General features: G+C 37.4%; 1 protein-coding gene across 7 annotated transcripts in view; it reads right to left on the bottom strand.

The window, feature by feature from the left end:
* Positions 1–23,121, bottom strand: part of HERC2 (HECT and RLD domain containing E3 ubiquitin protein ligase 2) — a 268,401-nt gene that overhangs the window by 41,958 nt on the left and 203,322 nt on the right. For all 7 annotated transcript variants that reach the window (XM_086711321.1, XM_086711320.1, XM_086711319.1 and 4 more), the window contains 5 exons: positions 16,931–17,102; positions 15,876–16,065; positions 15,193–15,333; positions 10,450–10,641; positions 7,582–7,735 (listed from right to left, as the gene is read on the bottom strand). In XM_086711321.1, the coding sequence (XP_086567447.1) occupies positions 7,582–7,735; positions 10,450–10,641; positions 15,193–15,333; positions 15,876–16,065; positions 16,931–17,102 (849 nt within the window). The remainder of the gene's footprint in view (positions 1–7,581; positions 7,736–10,449; positions 10,642–15,192; positions 15,334–15,875; positions 16,066–16,930; positions 17,103–23,121) is intronic.

Raw genomic sequence — 23,121 nt, 5'->3', positions numbered from 1 at the left:
AAATGAATAAATTTTAAAATACAAACCTAAAAGAAAGCTATAGGGCAATACTATTCATGAAAATAGATGCAAAAATTCTTAACAAAATATTAGCAAACCAAATCCTGTAACATATAATAAAGATTATACATTATGAACAACTGTGATTTAAGATTAGAGTGAGTTTAATATCCAAAAACTGATTTCTGCAATATGCATTACCAACTAACAAAACACACAAAAAGCATTTGCCAAATCCAACACTCATTCATAAAATGTACCTACTACCCCCCACTAACTAGGAATAGAAACTTCCCCAAGTTGATAAGGGCGTTTATGAAAAATCTATAGTTAATGAATTTAATGCTGAGAGACTGAATATATTCACCCTACTGGAACAAGGAAAAGGATTTCCACTCTCCCCCTATGTATACAACACTGATTGTAGTCAGTCTCTGCTCTAGATTAAGGAATAGATGATGCCCTTTAAACTGCTATAAAGAAAGACATGTGTGAAATGAGATTGGGGAAAGGCTGTTTCTGCATATGATGGTTAGGAAAAAATTCTCTGAACAAGAGAATGGTCAGAACTCTGTAACTAATTGCCTAGGGGAAGAATATTTCAGGCAGATGGCAAATATGAAGTGAGACAAATATCCTGAGCCTGGAATATATTTCAGGACTAGGAAAGAAGATGACGAGGAGGCGCCAGGAGGGAGAGACAATGAGGGAGAAAGGAATACATTGAAGAGGTGATCAGGGTTCATACAAAGTTGTATAGGTCATGGTTAGAGAAGTTCAGCTCCTATTTTAAGGTTATAGGGATATACTGGTGGGTTTTAAGCAGAGGACCAGCATGTTCTGACTGGGGTGGTTCACAGGGTGGTTTTAAGAGAGCATCTCTGGATGTCCTGTAGGGAGATGATTCTGGAGGACACAGAAGATTAGGTGTAGAAGTGGGAACATGAGCAGCCCACTAATACATGGTGCTCATATAATAAACTGGATGTGACTAGGTGGTTGGACCCAGAATGGCCTGGAGTTAGAGACAAATGGCTAAGTTCGTAATATATATATTTTATTTTATTTTATTTTATTTTATTTTTTATTTTTATTTTTTATTTTTTATTTAAAAAAAATTTTTTTTCAACGTTTTATTTTATTTATTTTTGGGACAGAGAGAGACAGAGCATGAACGGGGGAGGGGCAGAGAGAGAGGGAGACACAGAATCGGAAACAGGCTCCAGGCTCTGAGCCATCAGCCCAGAGCCCGACGCGGGGCTCGAACTCACGGAGTGCAAGATCGTGACCTGGCTGAAGTCGGACGCTTAACCGACTGCGCCACCCAGGCGCCCCATGTAATATATATATTTTAAAAGTAGAAATTATAAGCACTTCTGGGGAAGAAGGCAGATAGGAAAACCCTAAATTCACTTTACCCCACAGATACAACTAGGTAACACTCACATCAGAGCAAACAACTCAGAAAGAGGCCCAAAGACTGGGGGAACAAAATGACACAACTAAAATCAGTCAAGGTATTCACAATATAAACAGATGTAAAATATGACACCATATACTAAAACATTGGGGGAGAGAGGAGAAAAAAATGGGTTCAAACTTACACAACCATCAACTTAATATAGATTGCTTATATGCAGAAGATGCTATATACAAACCTAATGGTAACCACAAATCAAAACCTACTAATAGATATGCAAAGAATAAAGAGAAAGAAATTCAAATATATCATTAATGAAAACTAGCAAACCATGAAAGAAAGAAAAAAGGATCAGAGAAAAACCTCAGAAACAACTGCAAAACAACAATCAATTTATGGCAATAAATAGGTATCTATCAATAATCACTTTGAATGTAAATGGACTAAATGCTCCAATCAAAAGACACAAGGTGTCAGAATGGATAAAAAACAAAACAAACAAACAAAAAAACAGGACCTATCTATATGCTGCCTACAAGAGACTCATTTCAGACCTAAAGACACCTGCACACTAGGGGGGGGCGGGGGAAGAAACACTTATCATATAAATGGATGTCAAAAGAAAGCCAAAGTGGCAATACTTATATCAGATAAAGTAGATTTTAAAACAAAGACTGTAACAACATACCAAGAAAGGCACATTACAATAATAAAGAGGACACTCCACCAAAAAGATATAACAACTGTAAATATTTATGCACTCAATACAGGAATACTGAAATACATAAAATAGTTAATAACAAACATAAAGAAACTAATTGAAAGTAACATACTAATAGTAGGAGATTTTAACACTCCACTTACACTGATGGACAGATCATCCAAACAGAAAACCAACAAGGAAACAGTGGCTTTGAATGACACACTGGACCAGATGAATTTAACACACATATTCAGAACATTCCATTCAAAAACAGCAGAATACGTGTTCTTTTCAGGAGGGCACAGAACATCCTCCAAAATAGATCACGGAGTAGTCCACAAAACAAGCCTTGACAAATTCAAGAAAATCAAAGCCATACCATGCATCTTTTCTGATCACAACATTATGAAACTAGAAATCAATTATAGGAAAAGTCTGGAAAACCACAAATACACGGAGGGTAAATAACATGCTACTGAAAAACAAATGGGTTAACCAAGAAATCAAAGAAGAAATCAAAAAGTACATGGAATCAGGGGCGCCTGGGTGGCTTAGCTGGTTAAGCATCCGACTCTGGATTTCAGCTCAGGTCATGAACTCACAGTTTGTGGGTTCAAGCCCCACATCTGACTCTGTGCTTACAGCATGGAGCCTGCTTGGGACTCTCTCTCTCTCTCTCTCTCTCTCTCTCTCTCTCTTTCTCTCTCTCTTTCTCTCTCTGTCTCCCTCTCTCTCTGCCCCTCCCTGCTCATGCTCACTCTCTCTCTCAAAATGAGTAAACGTTGGGGGGAAAAAAGTACATGGAATCAAACAAAATGGTCCAAAACTTTTGGAATGCAGCAAAAATGTTCTAAGAGGTAAGTTTATAGCAATACAGGCCTACATGAAGAAAAAAGAAAAATTCACATAAACAACCTAACTTTACATTTAAAAGAGCTAGAAAAAGAACAACAAATGAAATGTAAAACCAGCAGAAGAAAGAAAATAATAAAGATTGGAACAGAAATAAATGATATAGAAACTAAAAAAAACAATAGATCAATAAAACCAGGAGCTAGTTCTTTGAAAAGATCAACAAAATTGATAAACCTCTAGCCAGACTCATCAAAGAAAAAAAAAAGGAACTCCAATAAAAAAAAAGTGACAAATGAAAGAGGAGAAATAACAACCAACACCACAAAAATATATAAAATTGTAAGGGAGGGGCACCTGGATGGCTCAGTCAGTTAAGCGTCCAACTTCAGCTCAGATCATGATCTCAGGGTTCATGGGTTGGAGCCCCGCATCAGGCTCTGTGCTGACAACTCAGAGCCTGGAGCCTGTTTCAGATTCTGTGTCTCCCTTTCTCTCTGCCCCTCCCCCACTCGTGCTCTGTCTCCGTCTCAAAAATAAATAAACAGTAAAAAAAATTTTTTTAATTGTAAGGGAATTTTATTAAAAACCATATGCCAAAAAATTAGACAACCTAGAAAAAAATGGATAAATTCCTACAAACATATTACTCACCAAACCTGAAACAGGAAGAAATAGAAAATTTGAATAGCCCAATTACCAGCAAGGAGACTGAATCAGTAATCAAAAAACTCCCAACAAATATAAGTCCAGGACTAGACAGTTTCACAGGTGAACTCTACCAAACATTTAAAAAAGAGTTAATACCTGTTCTTCTCAAACTATTCCAAAAAACAGAAGAGGAAGGAAAACTTCTAAGCTCATTCTATGGTGTCAGTATCACCCTGATACCAAAACCAGATAAAGACACCACATAAAAAAAGAGAACTACAGGTCAATATCTCTGATAAACATAGATGCAAAAATCCTCAAAAAAGTAGCAAAACCAAATTAGCAAAAAATTAGCAAACCAAATTCAACATTACATTAAAAAAACCATTCACCACAAAAAATGGGATTTATTCTGAGGATGCAAGCATGGTTCCACATTCACAAATTCATCAACATGATATATAAACCATATGATCATTTCAACAGACTCAGAAAAAACACCTGAAAAAGTACAACACCCATCCATGCTAAAAGCTCTCAAAAAAGTAGGTTTAGAGGGAACATACCTCAGCATAACTAAGACCATATACGAAAAACCCACATCGAACATCATACTCAATGAGGAAATACTGAGAGCTTTTCCCCTAAAGTCAGGAATAAGACAAGAATGTCCACTTTCACCACTTTTATTCAACATAGTACTGGAAGTCCTAGCCACAGCATTCAGAAAACAAAAAGACATAAAAGGTATTCAAATGGGCAAGAAAAAAAAGCAAAACTTTCTGATTTGCAGATGACATGATATTTCACATAGAAAACTCTAAAGACTCCACCAAAAAAACTACTAGAACTAATAAATAAGTTCAGTAAAATCACAGGATACAAAATTAATGTGCAGAAATCTGTTGCATTTCTATACATTAATAATGAAGCAAAAGAAAGAGAAATTTAAAAAAAAATCCCATTTACAATTGCACCCAAAATAATAAGATACCTAGGAATAAACCTAAGCAAAAAGGTGAAAGACCTGTACTGTGAAAACTATAAAACACTGACAAAAGAAACTGAAGACACAAAGAAATGGAAAGATGTTCCATGCTCATGAATTGGAAGAACAAATATTGTTAAAATATTTATACTACCCAAAGCAATCTACACGTTTAATGCAATCCCTATCCAAAGACCAATAGCATTTTTCACAGAGCTAGAACAAACAATCCTAAAATTTATATGGAACCACAAAAGACTTTGAATAGCCAAAGCAACCTTGAAAAAGAAAGGCAAAAATGGAGGCATCACAATTCCGGACTTCAAGTTTTATTACCAAGCTGGAGTGGGACACCTGGGTGGCTCAGTCACTTAAGCATCCAACTTCAGCTCAGGTGATGATTTCACAGCTCATGAGTTCAAGTCCTTCATTGGACTCTGTGCTGACAGCTCAGAGCCTGGAGCCTGCTTCATATTCTGTGTCTCCCTCTCTCTGTGACCCTCCCCCACTCACACTTGGTCTCTTTCAAAAACAAACATTAAAAAAAAATTTAAATACAGACTAAATTAGAAAGGACATAAGAGTAAATGAACACAAATAGATGATGCTTTAAAACAAACAGAAGGAGGAAAAGAAGAAAAAGAGAAAGGTAGGAAGTATTTGAGAGGCAATAGTTAACATGGAGTCTAAAAGGTATCTAATACACGATGATGATCACGGGTCCATGAAAGAGGGCTAAGGGATTACAAACAGTACAAACTGTAACACAACAGGTCTGCACTGCAGGTCTGAAACTGCATTTTAAAGGAACATACCACCTATCTGTGAATACTGCCTATAATAACCATTTGAAAACATATTCTAGTAAAATTACTGAAACAAAGCACAATACGTAAGTGGAAAAACAGATTACCACCATCACACTTTCACAGAGGAAGAATAGGTGATCCAAAAATTTACTACCAAGAAAACCTAACTTTCAAGTTTGAGCACAAACTGTCATGGACAAGCCAATCCCAGGGCTGCTATCCTGAGCCCACTGAAGAATTGACTAAAGTATGAGCTTCAGTCAATCATAATGAAAAAAGAGATAGGGCCCCTGGATGGCTCAGTCAGTTGAGCGACCGCCTCTTGATTTAAGCTCAGGTCATGGCATGGTTCATGAGATTTAGCCCCATGATGTGCTCTAAGCTGACAGCACAGAGCCTGCTTGGGATTCTCTCTCTCCCTCTCTCTCTGCCCCTCCCTTGCTTACACACTCTCTCTCTCCCTCTCAAAATGAATAAATATTTTTAAAAAAGAGAGAGAGACAAAGGACTAGAAGTGAGCATTAACAGAGTAAAAATAAAACTAAATGAAGATTGAATAGAAGTACGGTATGTACTGGTTATTATGCTCTGGTAGATACAGTATAATCACATTTTAATAAAGTTGGGAGAAGGAAGAGAGAATAAGCCAAAATTTTTTTTTGCTATTTCAGGAACTGTATTCATGTTTGCTTATATTAGATTTGAATCCTTAGTCTCTTGTTTCTGAAATGTGAAATAAAGCAAATGAATAATTTTGAGATATTATAATTCTGTCATCCCCTATCTAATCAAAATTTTCAGTATAGAAGAAAACACAGAAGTAATGTTAGAGGTTAATAGAAACCTTGCAGTTCTGAATTTGAATCCAATGTATCAGTATGAACTCAAAAGAAAGGGGACTGCCCAACCATTCATACTACCTCTGTCTATTGAAAAGGTCTAGAAACAATGACAGCCCAGTAATCTAAAATGCCTTCTCCACTGAAAGACACCAAGGAAGATTCCAGGTAGGGGGGCAGAAACTACATGACAAGCCCAAAGCATCTTGTTATACCAGACTGCATGGAGGTTATCAATGGATCACCAATGTCATTTCCGGAACAAATTGAAGAGGTTCCTGATATCTAGAGATGGGATAATTTGAGCTTCAACAGAATAATAGTCACAAGGGATTAAAGCCCATCATATATGTTTAAATCCATAAGTTCATAACAACATAAAAGAAAAAAAAATTCTGGTCACCTTCAAAGAATGATAGGGAATCAATTCATCCTCTTAAAAATATAAAGAGAAGAAAGCTTTTAATCCTGTCTTGCTTATGCAAACAGCACCCCTAGATAACTAACTAAAGGATGAGGGGAAATATCTCTTTATAAAGTATTCCAGCTAATAAACAGGAAAAGAATGGAACAATTAGAATAGCACCATTTTGCAACCCCCAATGGATTAATGGCCTCAGGCTCTGAGTATCAGTAGCTGCTGACATCGCATAAGGAAAGACAAGCAGGCACAGGGACACAACCACCAATGGTCTTGCCAAAGGTCTGAACTACTTGGAACTCTGAATCAGGAGAAATTTGCAGAAAGACAAGGATCAAGAATAGGCTGAAGTGCAGCAGGAGTATGTAAATCCAGGCTGCAGGGAAGACCAATGGGTTAAAGGCTGAGGTTCCTCAACACATAGATTGTTGAAAAAAAGGAAAAAGAAAATCAAGGAAAGAACTCAAGTTACAATAAGAAACTTAAAAGATAGAAACTATTAATTAGAAAGAGACTTAGAAGAGGGTACACACCTGGGTAACAGAAACTGCCCAGAAATACAAGTCAGCATTATCTCTAAGGGCGGGCAGCAATCACTTTAGTGGGGACACAAGAAGAGTTTCTGGAAACTGGCACAGGATTTCTTCTAGATCTGAGTTTTGGTGACTATGGCAACCACACCTGACAATCGTTAAGCTAAACATTCATTCTGCATGGTTTTCTGTATCATGTTTATTTTGAGAAAAAAAGTATTTTTAAAAAGTTGGGAAATAATTCTAAAGCAATTCTGTAGCTTCTTTTCTATAAAATGGTGTACTTCTGATACAATTATAGAAATGAAGCTATTCTATAGGCAGAGATTCTTCCCCCCTCCTCCCCCTAGGCCAGCGCTGAGTACCTGGTATCTTCACTGTTCCACTGGAGGAAGTGTCGTCTGTGTAGGGATGGCTACTCTCCACCACCACAGGCTGAGAGGACAAGCGACCACTCTGCGAGTCTGTGGCCACATCCTCCAACTCAGTGACACAGAGCTCCAGCAACATATCTGCCACCTGGGGGAGGAAGCAGAGACACGATCAGGGCACCAGGATAGGACTTCAGAATTTGATAAATCTAGTTTAAATAAGGGCTTGGTTCCCTCATCTATAAAATCAAGATAGCACAGACCTCAGAGGTGCTGTGAAGCTTGTAAGTAGCTGGGAGCTGCCTCACATACACAAGACACTCAATATGTGCCAACCAATGAAAGTGTGATCACAACAGTTTTTTATACCAAGACAAGATTACTTCCTAGTGAGGAAAAATCTGCCTCAGGAACAAAAATATCCAGGGAAGGAGCAGAAAGGTGATAAAAATGACCAAGATCCTAGAAGTCACTGGGGGTCAAACAGGAGGGGGCAGGAATAGATAGGAACAATCAAGCCACCCAGATCAAACAGCAGCATAATACCTGAAACAAACAGCTACAAGCACAAACATAAGTGGGATTTCCTTTGACCCAGGACATTAAGGGTCAGCCCCAATGCCATCTTCTCTGAACAATCCATAATATCCTTATGTCATTTTTTTTAAGTTTATTTATTTTGAGAGAGAAAACACACACAGGGGAGGGGCAGAGAGAGAGGGTGGGAGAGAGAATCCCAAGCAGGCTTGCACTGTTAGCACAGAGCCCGATGCAGTTGTCAAACTTGTGAATAATGAGATTGTGACCTGAGCCAAAATCAAGAGTCAGACGCTTAACCAAGTGAGCCACCCAGGCTCCCCAATACTTATTTCATTTTAAAATTTTACTGATTCCACCACTGAAGTGGTAAATACTGGTGATTATAAACTCTTTGATTTCTATTTTTAAAAACAAATAAGAATATGTTATTGTAGCAGTAAGAGCCTGAAAATTTTTGAAATTTAGAGAAAAAAACTATTGTGTATTCCATACTTTCCAGGAATAAATGATTTTTCTCCTCTATTTTTCCTCACATTTAGATAACAAATAGATTAGCTTAGTAAATAGTTTTGTTAATGACAAACTAATATCACTGCTATCTAGGTAACAGGACTATAAATTCAGACATCTCTCTTTTAAGAGTCCCAAATATTAGGTTGGGGTGACACAGGACCAGCATCTTGCCCCTGACCAGGATAGTCTGAAGACAATCCTATCTTTGCTTCTGTTTCCCCTTAAACCTAGTGTGCATCACTGGGACACACATGTTGGGAGCATCAAACACCTACCACACAGTCCATCAGGAGTTTTCTGGGCTTCACAATCCTCCTCTGAAAATTCCATCACTCCCCCAGGAGAGGTCAACAAGAAGAGGGTGACACAGGCATCACAGATGTGGCTTTTCCCTCAGAGCACTCAGGGTCCAGTCCCATTTCTCCCACCCACCAGCAACCTGAGTGTCCACAGCCAGTGGACAATGTCTCAGAGCCTCAGTTTCCTCATCTGTAAACAGAGAACATCTACCATCTATACTGAGAATGCACTTACAACTGGGCCTGGCAGATATGTGTGTACTAAATATTGGGCATTATTACTTTAAATCCATGTCCTCATTCATATCCTTTCCTCTCACAAATGCAATAAACTTGTGAAAAAAACAAAAACACAAAAAAACAAAAAACAAAAAGCTTTTGCTTGTGGCAATTCATCTTGATTCAATCTCTCAGAATTGTGCCAAGTACCTTGCCTTAAAAAACTAGAAAGTAGGAAACCTACCTCTTGTTCTTCCTGAATACGATTAAGAAATAACAAGCCCCAAACCATTTAATTTACTAACTACCAAATCATTTACTATGTTTTCAAGACCACTCAACCACACTTAAGTATTTTCTCATTTGGGCGGCAGTGATACAAGGTCTAGAAAAACACAGGTTACATTTCTGTACAGAGTTCATGGCATCAGACTCCCTGATGTGGCCAGTTCTAAAAAGGCAGAAGACCATTGATAAATAAAAGAGTCGTTAGGAAGCCAAAAAGTGATGCTGACTTTATACCCTAAACTAGCCACACGTTTAAATTAAAGCTAAATAAAATGAAAACTTCAGTTCCTCAGGTGCACTAGTCATCAAGTGGTCAACAGGTACATGTGACTGGAAGCCACTATACTGGATGGCTCAGCTAGCCACCACAGTAGAAAATCCTGATGGACCCCATGTTACCAAATATTAAAACTATTTTAAAGCATAATAGATTAATGTACAGAAGAGTCCATAAATGGACCCAAATATATACAAGAATTTAAAATATGATTAAAATGTTTTTCAAATCATTGGGAAAAGGATGGATTTTTATTATTATTCAATAAATGGTTGTCAGACAACAAGTTTGCCATCTAGGAAAAAATAAAGTTGGATCGCTACATTATCCCTTATATCAAGATAAATCCCAGATGGCTCAAAAATGTAAATATAATAAATGAAATCATAAAAATAAATGGAAGAAACTTGGGAAATTTTCTTTAAATAATGTCACATAGGCAAGCAGTTTTTCAGCATAATACAAAATCCAGAAGCCATCAATGAAAAAAACTGGCAGATCCAACTTCATAAAAATCAGAAATTTCTAAATGGCAAAAAATACCAAAATGATGTCAGAAGGCACAGTGAGGACAACCACAGCACACAGGACAGAGAAAGGGCTTGTTTACAAGGAGTCCTTCTGAACTGCTATCTCCTAGAATAAAATCAAGCACGAGAGAAGGTGTGATGTCAACAGTAGCATATCCCTCAGAGAGGAGCCCACGACACCCATCACATGGCTCACCTGTGGGTATGCGGTACCCATGCCAGACAGCACAGCTGACAGCACATCCCTGCCCTTGTCCCCTGCCCGGCTGCACACGGACAACTTCAGCAAGTCCACCATGACACGAGTGTCATCCGCAATGAGCAGACTAGTGAATTCATCCAAGGACTGAGGTTCTGGGCCTGTTGCTTTATTTTGGCTTTCAACATCCTAAAAAGTCCAACAATTAAAATGAGGAATGATACATTATGAAATAGTCACCAGTTTACCCATAAACTCAAAGAATACATGACTACTACTGATGAATAAGGGACTTTCTGAGGCCTTTAGCCTTTAAGAGCATGAAATGCCAGGTTAAGAAAGGACAGACCTCTAAAATTTCCACCACCATGTACTATGCTTTCAAGACCAATTAACTATTTTACAAAATACTGATAATATCTATGAAAAGGCATGCATAAACTATAAATAAATGACAATTTATACTGTGACCAAATTCGAATCATAGGTGGACGGCCTGGAATGAAGTCACAACATATACAATTTACCCCTCCCTGATTCATAAGATATGCTTGGGGATTTTCTATCAACTAAATTTGTACTTTTACATGTTTTGCCTACATTCTCTACATAACTCTTTCCTAGAATCTCTAAATCGCTTTAAAGTGACTTGTTGGCTGGCATGTAACACAGTATCCATTATCTCTTGTTCCTTGGGTACTTTGAAAATGAAAATAGATATTCTCCTCTTACTTCTCATTCACAGTATGTCAGTTAGAACATACCACACCTGTCATCATTTACCTCTCCCTCCTCTGTAGCAGGTGAAATGAGCCCCTTATTTGCCTGTGGCAGCCTCTGACCTTGTGAGGATGTCCCATCCAGGACTGCTGCCTCACAGCCTGCTATCCAACACCTAAGAGCCTCTTGGGGGTTGTAGTGGGGTGTGACTTATAGAAAGGAACAAGGAGGGGCGCCTGGGTGGCGCAGTCAGTTAAGCGTCCGACTTCAGCCAGGTCACGATCTCGCGGTCCGTGGGTTCGAGCCCCGCGTCGGGCTCTGGGCTGATGGCTCAGAGCCTGGAGCCTGTTTCCGATTCTGTGTCTCCCTCTCTCTCTGCCCCTCCCCCGTTCATGCTCTGTCTCTCTCTGTCCCAAAAATAAATAAACGTTGAAAAAAAAATTAAAAAAAAAAAAAAAAAAAAAAGAAAGGAACAAGGAGCCATCAGAGGTGGGAAATCCCAGAGCTTTTGAACGTAGAGGGAATGGGAATCACTGAGACCCTGTGCTGAATGGGGGACAACACAGGACCTTCTAGTTCCCCAGGCAGAGTCTGGATCATTAGGGGAAGAACAAGATCCCAGATGTGCCTCTCCTTTTCTCTTCTGCTTTCTGAATCTCAGCAAAACTAGTGCCAACCTTTCCAGAAAAAGAAACAAGATAAAGGAAGCACAAGCCCCACATAGGAAACTTAAGGGAAATGTGACATACCCAATGTGCAAATTCCACAGACTTAGGCCCTGGACACCATACTTCTCTGTGCTAGGAACACAGTTCCTCCCTTTAAAGAAATGGACCCTGCTCCTACCTCTGCATGGAGACCCAGAGAATCGTTAAGTGTAGTTCATCAGAAATGACGCCATTATAGAATCTCACTCACTGAAGAGCAGCAAAAGCATTCAGTGGAATATATTAACACATGATTAATACTAACCTAATACTAATATGAAAATTATTTATTTACATTTATATTTTATGTTATTTATTTATTTATGACTCAAACCAAAACTGAAATGATAGGAATTTAGGGGTATAATCTGGTTAGTGCCTATGTCTCTTAAATAAACTGGTAGGAAAGAAATCCCTCTTCTACCTAAAAGCAAAAACTTTATATAATTCAGGATAATTTCTGCATTAAACCTTCACCATAGGAGATCATGAAGTATGAGAAGCTGAGTCTAGCCACCTAATTTATAAATGGCAATCTTGTTATTACCACAGATGGTTAAGAATAATTTCCATAGGACATATTTTTTCCAGTAGTAATAGAATAATAAATCAAGAGTTCCAAATGTAATTGAAAATAATGCATGTTAAGTAGGTGATGGGGATTAAGGAGTACACTTGTTTGATGAGCACTATCATTTATACCTAAAACTAATATTACACTGTTAACTAACTGGAATTTAAGTAAAAACTTAAAAAAAAAAAAAAAAAGAGAACGCATGTTTGTCCCCAAAGAAGAAGGGAGAGAGTGTGAGCAGGGTAAGATAGCCAAGCATAGGGAGCACCTAAGTGGGGGTGGGGAGGGTGTCCACATGTGGGGGTGGCTGGTGTGACAGAATGGGTCCCTGCTTTGGCAAGCCAGCTTGGGAGGTGAGGGAGAGGTCACAAATCAAGCAGTTGAGCAGAAGTCAAACTGGTTTTGAGTATCAGAAGCTGTGCAGAGAAAAGCGGGTATCCATTGGGGATGACTTCTGGTTTTGAGTGTCAGGAGCTGTGTGGAGAAAAGGGGGTATCCATGTGGGGCAAGGTGTGGCAGCCAACATGGGAGGCTGGCTACCTAAGAGGAAATAAATAAACTGCCAATAATAGGAATCAGGTTTCTCACTTTCAGAAAAGAGAGTTATAAATACAGAGGGGGAGAAAAGAAGAATGAATCCTGTGTTGGTATTAGAATTGATTGTACTGTTGTGAACCAGTGGTTTTCAAGATATGTAGGTATATAGTTAAATAAATATAAGAATACATATCTATTGTGTGTATATACATACACATACACATTTATTCCCTAGCTCTGTCCACTAAGAATGCTTGAGAACATCAACACCCCAACTTAAATGAGGACATGAAGGCCCAGATCTTGCCTTCTAAATGCCATTCTCCACTGAAAAGAACCAAGACTTCCTAGAGAAACATTTGATTTCTGGGCTGGAGGATAAATCATTTTGTTGAGACTAGAACTGTGTGTTGTGCCAGAAAGCAAGGAAACACGCAAAAAATGATGAGAACAGGTTAAAGGGACACATAAAATTCTACAAAATAGTTAAAGAAGAAGTAACACTAACCCTTCAAACTATTCTAAAAAAGAAACAGTAAAAAAGAACACTGTCCCAACTCATTCCACTAAGGCCAGTATTACTCAAATACACAAACCAGGCAGACATCATAAGAAAACTATAGATTAGTAGTATCCTTTATGAATACCAGCTATAAAAACCCTCAACAAATGAGCAAATCAATCCAGCAACAAATAAAAGGATTATATACTTTAAATACAGAAAGGGAGAGAGCAAAGATAAATCCTGTGGTTGTTGGACGAAAACTGAAAATGGTTTTTGGTTTTTATTCTAAGCTGAAATAGTGGTTTGAACTACTCATGGTTTTGCTGGGGGTTTTCTCGTTTACTTATTTTGAGAGAGAGAGAGAGTGTGTACAAGCACATGCACAAGTGGGGGAGGGGTAGAGAGAGGGAGAGACAGAATCCTAAGCAGGCTCCAAGGTGCAATCACAGAGCCTGACATAGGGATCGATCTCATGAACTGCAAGACCATGACCTGAGCTGAAATCAAGAGTGGAATGCTTAACTGACTGAGCCACCCAGGTACCCCTCATGGTGTTTATTATAAAGATAAGATGCTAAATGAGAAAAAAAAAATGCTCAGATGCGTGCATGTTTGCTGAGAAGGTGTAAACCAAGAACATCCGATAGCAGTCAACTTACCAAGTTTCCAGATCTTGTTTCTAAATTCTATGATCTACTAAAAGGAATCAGGGATCGTTGGAGAAATGGGTGATTCCAGAGCAGGGACAGGACAAATGAAAGATAAGTCCAGAACACACTGTTGTACCAAAAAGTAAGGAAGTGCTCAAAAATTATGGGGACGTGTCAGGACAAATGAACCAGCCAAAAAGGTCTCCCAAGGGCCAAGTCTAGGATAATTGGGGTGTCAAATGAGGATAGTAATGTATGTCATTAAGTAGGATCCCATCCTACTTTATATCACCATAGATAGACAGACAAAGATGAGAAGGGAGCTTCTCACAGAAGAACAGCAACAATTATATTCCAAAAGGAATGATGAAATCTGAAAAATCATCATGTGACAACACAGTTATAATGAATTCAGCTAGAATCATCAACAGATACTAGAAACTAGTGGGTAAAAATATGATGAGGAACAAGGTACTTACAGGTATTTACAGTCTCAAAGTATCTCCTCATGAATAATTACTAATACAATCTTACTAACTTCTGGTAGAGAAACCTGGCAGATACTCTTAAGTGATAAGAATTAGTATCACTAGTAATGCAGCAAATCAACAATGCACATACCCCAGAGGGGTGCAATGAAAAGAACTCTACATCCTTCGTATGGTGTTTCAGCCAAAAGGAAGGACTAAAGAATGTCCCATGTTGAGTACTAAAGAGACAACACACAACCCTGAGATGGGTTCTAAACCCATAAATGACACTATTGGAACAATGAGCAAAGACCTGATTAAGTCTATGGATTAGAAAGTAATCCTGGATCAATGTAATGCCCTGACACTCAGGAAATACACACTAAAGCCTTGAGGATGAAAGGGGATTGTGCCCTACAGCTCCCCCACAATGGTTCAGAAATGCCAACAACTAGAGAACCTAGGTGAACGGTATATGGTAGTATAATGTGTTGTATTTCTATGTACTATTTCTCCAACTTTTGTGTACATTTAAGATTATTTCCAAATAAAATGTTAAAGAAGAAATCCCTTTGACCTCTTTGGTTTTTGTCATAGTTTCTGCAATGATGCTGGCAGCTCCTGGGTCATCCGTCACTGGGATAAATGGTCTAGAAGAAGCTGAGGAAGCAGATGGGGTCACTGCAGAGGGGGTCATGGCATCTTCAGAAGAGATCATCTAGTTTAAAAAGTATACAAGGAAAGGAAAAACTCAGCAACATGGCACACTTCCCACACAATTTCAAAAAGCCTGATCTCAAACCCCTTGGGACATCTGGAATGTCACAGATGTTATAGAGGTTAGCAAGGAGCATACACCACCAGCTCCAGTGGGGTACAGGGCAACCCTGCAAAGTCAAGCACATTCATATTTCCATGAAAACCTATTAATATTCACAATGGTCACATGAAGATTAAAATGAGCTCACAACTCTTCAAGTTGGGTTTTTCCCCAAAATAGCTTTAAGGTGTCAGAACTGCAGATAAAGGACTATGGATTTGCATTTAGCAACTTTTTAAATGAATAAATCTATTTCTACTTAAGCACTAAAAAGATCCTTTTAAATAAAATATTTTCTAATCCAAGCCAAAAATCACAGAAGTAGGCACAAAAGCACTCTGAAATTAGTGGAAGAATGACTTATACTTCTCTAGATACAAAGTAGCTACCATTTCCTTTTTGATCTAATGTTGCTTTATTGCTTTTCTATTTATTTTTACCTCTCCTCTCTTTTCTTGCCATGGATTTGGACTCAGTCTGTCTTCAATATCAATAGCCAGTACACATTCCTCTGCATTCACAGGACTGGCCATAGCAGACACATCAGAAGGAGGTGCCGAGGAGGAGAATGAGGGACACTCCACTGGGGCGATCATGCCAGCCGGCATGAGGGCCCCGACCACCGCATCTCTGTCAGGAGAGAAAGCCAGGCCTGTGGTGAACTGCCCTTTACCACTGCAGGACAGAAGAGTCAGGAGCAGGGACAAGCCCTTACTGAATGATGCCTTCATTTTTATAGGATACACATAAAGGAGTTTTGGGAAACTAATGAGCTAATATTCATCAACTAAAAGCTAAAATGTTTACTTAAGATCTTATTTATCTGAATGACCACAGTGATGACAGGTGAAAAAATATCAAACATAAAAATCAGACAAGAATAAACCCCTGGATTTCCCTGAGAAATCTTCTAGGCTTATTGTTAGAGGCTGAGGATAATTTTTTATTTACTGAGAGCTGTGTACCAAGGGTGCTTCACACAAAGTTGCAAAGACTAAACATCTTCTCAATGACAGAGTTGGACTTTGGTCTGAAATTAATTTTCCTATGTAATTTATTTCTACTCATCAAGTCCATAACCATGACAGATAGGCAACTTATTCAGACTGAGAAAATAGCAGCAAAATGTTGGAAAGATAGTATTATCAAAACTCTGCCTTATCAAGTGTTTGAGTGAAGCAGATGACCAGTGGTCTTAAACATTACTGCATATTCGTATCAATACACATCAATATCATTCCTCAAACAGTAATGCTTAGAGTTTACTCACCATAAAGAATAACAAAATGTTTTTAAGTTTGGATTTCTGATTCCTATTTCATTCCCCATTAAAGAAAGCACGAAGATACCATCATTCACTAAGGGTATATGAACTAAAACTCACAGCATTTAAAGATAACACCACAACAGTCTCCTAGACATGTGATCAAACAAAAATACAGAAACTCAAAGTTTACATAACTACAGGATTTCAAAAGTTAGCCAACAAGCCTACCTGGCATACATGATTTGCAATGCTGTAAGTATATGAGACAAGGCCTGCTGTTTCGCCAGATTCCCATCCAATGACAGAAGAATCTTGGCAAGAGAAGGGCGATTTGGCTTAGAATTATTTGCACCACTGATTTTATTACTGGCAGCAGAAGAATCAGCATCTGAAGGCACACCTGAAAAAGGAAAATAAAGTGTGGGTTCAACTTTAAAGATCAGAGTTTGCTCTATTCCTATTTGACCTTTCAGTTTAGTTATAAAACACACTGTAATCTGCATTTTGCTATTTCATAGATCAGGTATTAGGTTCATTAATGGTCTCCCAGAGTAAAAACAAAAAAAAAACAAACAACCTATTTATCTATACTTCTAAAAACAAGCCATTTTCATCAAAGCTTTGCTATAACTGCAAAAAAAATATGCAGATTTTTGCTAAATGCATTTATTTATTTATTTATTTATTTTTAATTTTTTTTTCAACGTTTTATTTATTTTTGGGACAGAGAGAGACAGAGCATGAACGGGGGAGGGGCAGAGAGAGAGGGAGACACAGAATCGGAAACAGGCTCCAGGCTCCGAGCCATCAGCCCAGAGCCCGACTTGGGGCTCGAACTCACGGACCGTGAGATCGTGACCTGGCTGAAGTCGGACGCTTAACCGACTGCGCCACCCAGGCGCCCTAAATGCATTTATAACATATATATGTGCTATGAAAATACAATAACTGCCTGTATTTACTTACCATTGAAATGCAAAACAAAAAATAATACAAAACAATGGAGAGAAGACAAGATGTTCACCAATAAATAGTCTTACTAGACACATGTTCCGACTCTTCACTGCCCAAAGAGCTCACAGGTCTCAGCCAAGGGAAGGGAACCAGGTGGAGTACAGTGGTCCATGTGCGTAAAGGGGGCAGACCTCAGAGTCAGGGAGGCCAATATAGTCAGAGTTCATAGAACAGAAGCAGAGAGGAGAGAGTTGCCCTGATATTGCTCTGGAGTTGTGCAGGTAACCTCACTCACCCTAGCTGAGGATGCAGCAAAAGGTGATGCATGCCTACATGACAGGAAACTTCCCAAAGTCAAAGAAAGAACTACATGAAAGGACTGGAGGCCCAGTGCACCATCTTGAAGAATACAGAGGGACAAGCATAGCACTTGCTCCCGTCAGCCACACAGGAAGACCCCATGATTCACTGGGCACTAAATAGAGTATTCAGAAGGATCTTGTCTCAGTGGTGGAGAATAACCAGCCCCAGACTAATAAGAGGTCTGAAGCCACTAAACAAATCCAAAACCCAGACCCAAAAGGAACAAAATGTTTCAGAGTAACCTAACTGTATCTAAGCTCAGGAAGACTTACAGACATACAAAAATCTCTAGCAACATCCAAAGTAAAGTTCACAATGTACAGTATCTAACTAAAAGTTACCAGGTAGGCAGGAAGACAGGAAAATACTACCCAATTCATAAATATTAAGAAAAATCAATGGATCTAAATAACCCAGAACTGACACAAATGTCAGAACCAGCAGACATGGAAATTAAAACTCTTATTATACCTATATTATGTATGTTCAAAAGGGGAAAGGGAAATATGAAAGATATAAAAACAAATCAAATTTCTAGAAAGGAAACTACAATGTCTGAGATTAAAATAGTTTGGTGACATAATCAGCACATTAGAAAATGAAAACTAGTGAATTTGAAGACATAGCAATGGAAGCTATGCAAAATGAAACTGAGGAGAAAAAAAAGCAAAAAATGAACAGAGCATCAATTACCTATGGGACAATTTCAAGAGACCTAATACATAGAGAACCAGAGTTCCCAAAAGAGGAGAAAGAGAAAGGTACAGAAAAAACAATTTTTTGAAGAAAAAAAAATCTGAAAAATTTCCAGATTTGATGAAAATTATAAACCCAAAAATCCAAGAAGTACAAGCACAAGATCCATGAAGATAACTGTACCAAGACACATTGTAGTCAAATTGCTCAAAACCAGGGGGATAAAGAGAAAGTCTCAAAACTGTGTGAGAAGAAAGACACATTATGTACAGAGCAACAAAGATAAGAATAACAGCAAATTCCCAATGAAAACAATGCAAGCTAGAAGACACTGGGTCTTCTTTAAAAAACTAAAAGAAAAAACTGTCAACCTATAATTCTATACCCAGCTAAAATAAATTGCAAAAATGAAGCAAAATAATGACTAGTTCAGACATTAAGAGCTGACAGGAAAAATCCCCAGCACATCTACACCATAAAACATAAAAAGGGAAGTCCTTCAAGTAGAAGGAAAATAATGCCAGATGGAAACATGGTTTTCCACAAAGGGATGAAGAACCCTGAAAATGGCAACTACATGAGTAAATACAGAGATTCTTCTCTTATTATTTAAAACATTTGAATTGATAACCTAATGTTTAAAGTAAATTAATTTTAGGGCCACCTGGGTGGCTCAGTCAGTTAAGCGTACAACTTTGGCTCAGGTCATGATCTTGTGGTTAGTGAGTTCAAGTCCTGCTTGACTGTCAAGCTGTGCTGACAGCTCGGAGCCTGGAGCCTGCTTCAGATTCTGTGTCTCCCTCTACCTCTGCCTCTCCCCTGCTCATGCTCTTGTCTCTCTCTCTCTCTCTCTCTCTCTTAAAAATAAAATAAACATAAGAAGATTTTTTTTAATAAAGAAAATTAATTTTAGATGCTGTGATGTTTACAACCTACACAGAAATATGACAACAACAGCACAAAGTCTGTGAGGGAAGCAATAGAATATACTGTTATATAACTCATATACTATATGTGAAATGGTGTAACATCTAAAGATAGACTATAATAAGTTAAAGGTGTATAATATACACTCTAAAACAATCAGTAAAATAGCACAGTATGTTAGCACTCCTAGAAAACAAAGGAGAAAAAATATAAAAGATAATTTAATGGAAGGCAAAAAGAAAACAATGAACAGTGAGGACTGATTAAAAAAAAAACAGGATGATAGATTTAAAACAAATACATTAATCATATTAAATGTAATTGGACTAAACACCCCCAGTTAGAGGTTGTCAGCACAAATTTTAAAAAGCAAAATTCAACTATATGTTGCCTAAAGGGAAGTTTCTTTTAATTTTTTAAAATATTTTGTAATGTTTATTTATTTTGAGAGAGAGAGAAACAGAGCATGAGTGGGGGAGGGGCAGAGAGGGAGACAAAGAATCTGAAGCAGGCTCCAGACTCTAAGCTGTCAGTACAGGGCCCAACATGGGGCTCAAACCCATGAACCATGAGATCATGACCTTAGCCAAAGTTGGATGCTTAACTGACTGAGCCACCCAAGCACCCCAAGGAAACTTCTTTTAATATAAAGACACAATACGTTAAAAGGAAAAGGATGAAAAAGATATAGTATGTCACAGTGCATGGAATAGCATGGTTATATACTATACAGCACGGATCAAAGAAAGCTGGAGTGGCTATATTAATATGGGACAAATTAGATTTTAAAAACAAAAAACTTCAAAGCAAAGGGATAAAAAGGATAACTGACAGAATGATTACAAAGTCAAATAATTAAGGACAGAAACATAAATGGCTCCATATGAAAAGCAGGAAGATCCTAAATCAATGACCTAAGCTTCTAATATAAGAAATTAGAACAAATTAAATCAAAAGAAAAAGAAACAAATTAACAAGATTAGAGCACACATCACTAAAACAGAAAACAGAAAAACAATAGAGAAAAATCAAGGAAACTATAAATTTGTTATTTGAAAAAAATTAGTAAAATTGATAAACCTCTAGACAAACTGGAAAGAGAAGATACAGTCACCAATATAAGGAATGAAAGAAATGGCATTACTACAGATTCCACAAATATTAAAAGGAAAATAAGCCAATACTGCCAATAAATTCAACAACTTACATGAAAGGACAACTTCCATCAAAGACATAAATCTTACTAGAAAAGAAAGAGATAACCTTTGTATCCCTTAAAGGAATTAAATTTGTGGTTAAAAGACAGAAAGAAACCCCACAAAGAAAACACTAGGCCCATATGGCTTCACTAATGAATTCTATTGAAAGAGTACCAATTATACACAAATTTAAAAGGAAAATGAAAAGCAGGGAACATTTACCACTTCATTCTATGAGGTCAGCATTACCCTGACCCTGATACCAAAACCAGACAGAGAGATTATTTGAGAAGTACAGACCACTATCTACCATGAACAAAGAGGAAAAGGTTCTTAAAAAACTTTTTTAGCAAACTGAATCTAACAAAGAATAACCCATAAGTCAAAACAAAGTCTATAAGAGAATTTTTAAAATACATAAAAGTGAATAAGAAAAAACAACATATCAAAATTTGTGAGCTATAGCTAAAAAGCAGTGCTGAAAGGAAAATTTATACTATTAAAAGTTTACATTAGGAAAAATAAAAGGTCTCAAATCAATGAGATGATCAAGAAACTAGACAAAAAATAAACATAAAGCAAGCATAAAGAAAGAACTAATGAAGATGAGGACAGCTAAAAGCAGATAAACAACAGAGAAAAATTTTTAAAACCAAAAAGCTGCAAAACCAAGGGGGGGTTTATCCCAGATATGGAAGACAGACTCAAACACCTGTATGTGAATATTCATGCAGGTTTTATTTGTAATAGCCTAAAACTAGAAATAATCCAAATGTCCTTCAGAGTGCGAATAGTTAAAACATAGAAGAGTACTCAGTGATAAAAAGGAATGGATTACTGAAACATGCAACAACATGGATGACTCTCCAGAGTACTGTGCTGATGGGAAAGGGCAATGTCAAAATGTAACAACATAATGTGACATGAAAAGAGCTGTAAGTTAAACAGACCCACATGGAACCCCTGATTAATATAAATTGGAAAAGATAAGACTACAGTCAAGCCCCAGTTTCATCTATGTCAGAAAAGGAAACAGCATACAGGAAGGCTCAGGATCTTGCCCCAGTTTATACAGCTAATAAATGGTGAAGCCAGAAGACCACATTTCAGATAATTATAAAAGCCGATGATGCTGGAGACTGAATGTCCCCTCATGAGTGACAGAGGAGAAAAAAATACATTTCTATTAGAATAAAGAAAGATAAAGTTGCCTTAAAAAAAATCAATTGTATTTCTATATATTAGAAAGTGCCAACTTGAGTATTTCTAGATAATACACAAGGAACAAAAATAATTTTCAAATGCCACTTATAACAGTATGAACAATATAAAATACTCCGGGATAAATATGACAAAGACTTATAAAGTAAAACTATAAAATATTGCTGAGAAAAATTAAAGACCTCAAAAAATGCAAAGAAATGCTACATCCATGGATTGGAAGATTCAATATTACGAAGATGTCTGAACTGATCCATAGTCAATGCAATCAAAATTCCAAGAAGGCTATTTCATAAAAACTGACAAGCTGATTCTAATACTCAAAACAGCATCTGAGAAAGAACAAAGCTAAAGAATTACCACAGCCCGAATGTGGGTCTTTTATAAAGTTATAGTAATCAAAACAATGTGGTATTAGCATCAAAACACAAAAATAAGTCAATAAAACTGAGCATCCAGAAATAGATCCACACATACACAGACAAATGATTTTTGACAAAGGTGCAAAAGACAATTCAACGGAGAAAGAACAGTTTTTTCAATATATGCAACTGAAACAACTGGGTATTCACACACATGCCTCCAAAACAGAATTTCAATGCACATCTCATACAATATATAAAATTTAACTCAAGATCAAGCATAGACCTAAATATCTACAACTAAAGATCTTACATAACACAGGAAATAAATCTTATGACCTTGAGTACACAAAGGTTTAGATATAACACCCAGAGTATGAACCATTTAAAAAAAATTGGATCAAATAGATTTTATCAAAATTAATAATTTCTGCTCTTTAAAATTGACCTGAAGAGAATGAGAAGATAAGCCATATTTCAAGAAAATATGTGCGAGTCACGTATCTGACAAAAGACTTGGATCCAGAATATATAAAGAACATTCAAAATTCAATCATAAGAAAACAACCTAGTTTTAACTACAGTAAAGATAGGAATAGACACTACAACAAAACATATATTTGTATAGTAAATAAACATGATGCTTAACATCATTAGTCATCAGTGAAATGCAAAGTAAAACCACAATGAGATACCA

The sequence above is a fragment of the Puma concolor genome, chromosome B3 (assembly GCF_028749965.1).
Source record: "Puma concolor isolate L17-30 chromosome B3, mPumCon1.1.hap2, whole genome shotgun sequence".
NCBI classification, from domain to species: Eukaryota; Metazoa; Chordata; class Mammalia; order Carnivora; family Felidae; genus Puma; species Puma concolor.
This window is presented reverse-complemented; position numbering and strand designations above follow the sequence as displayed.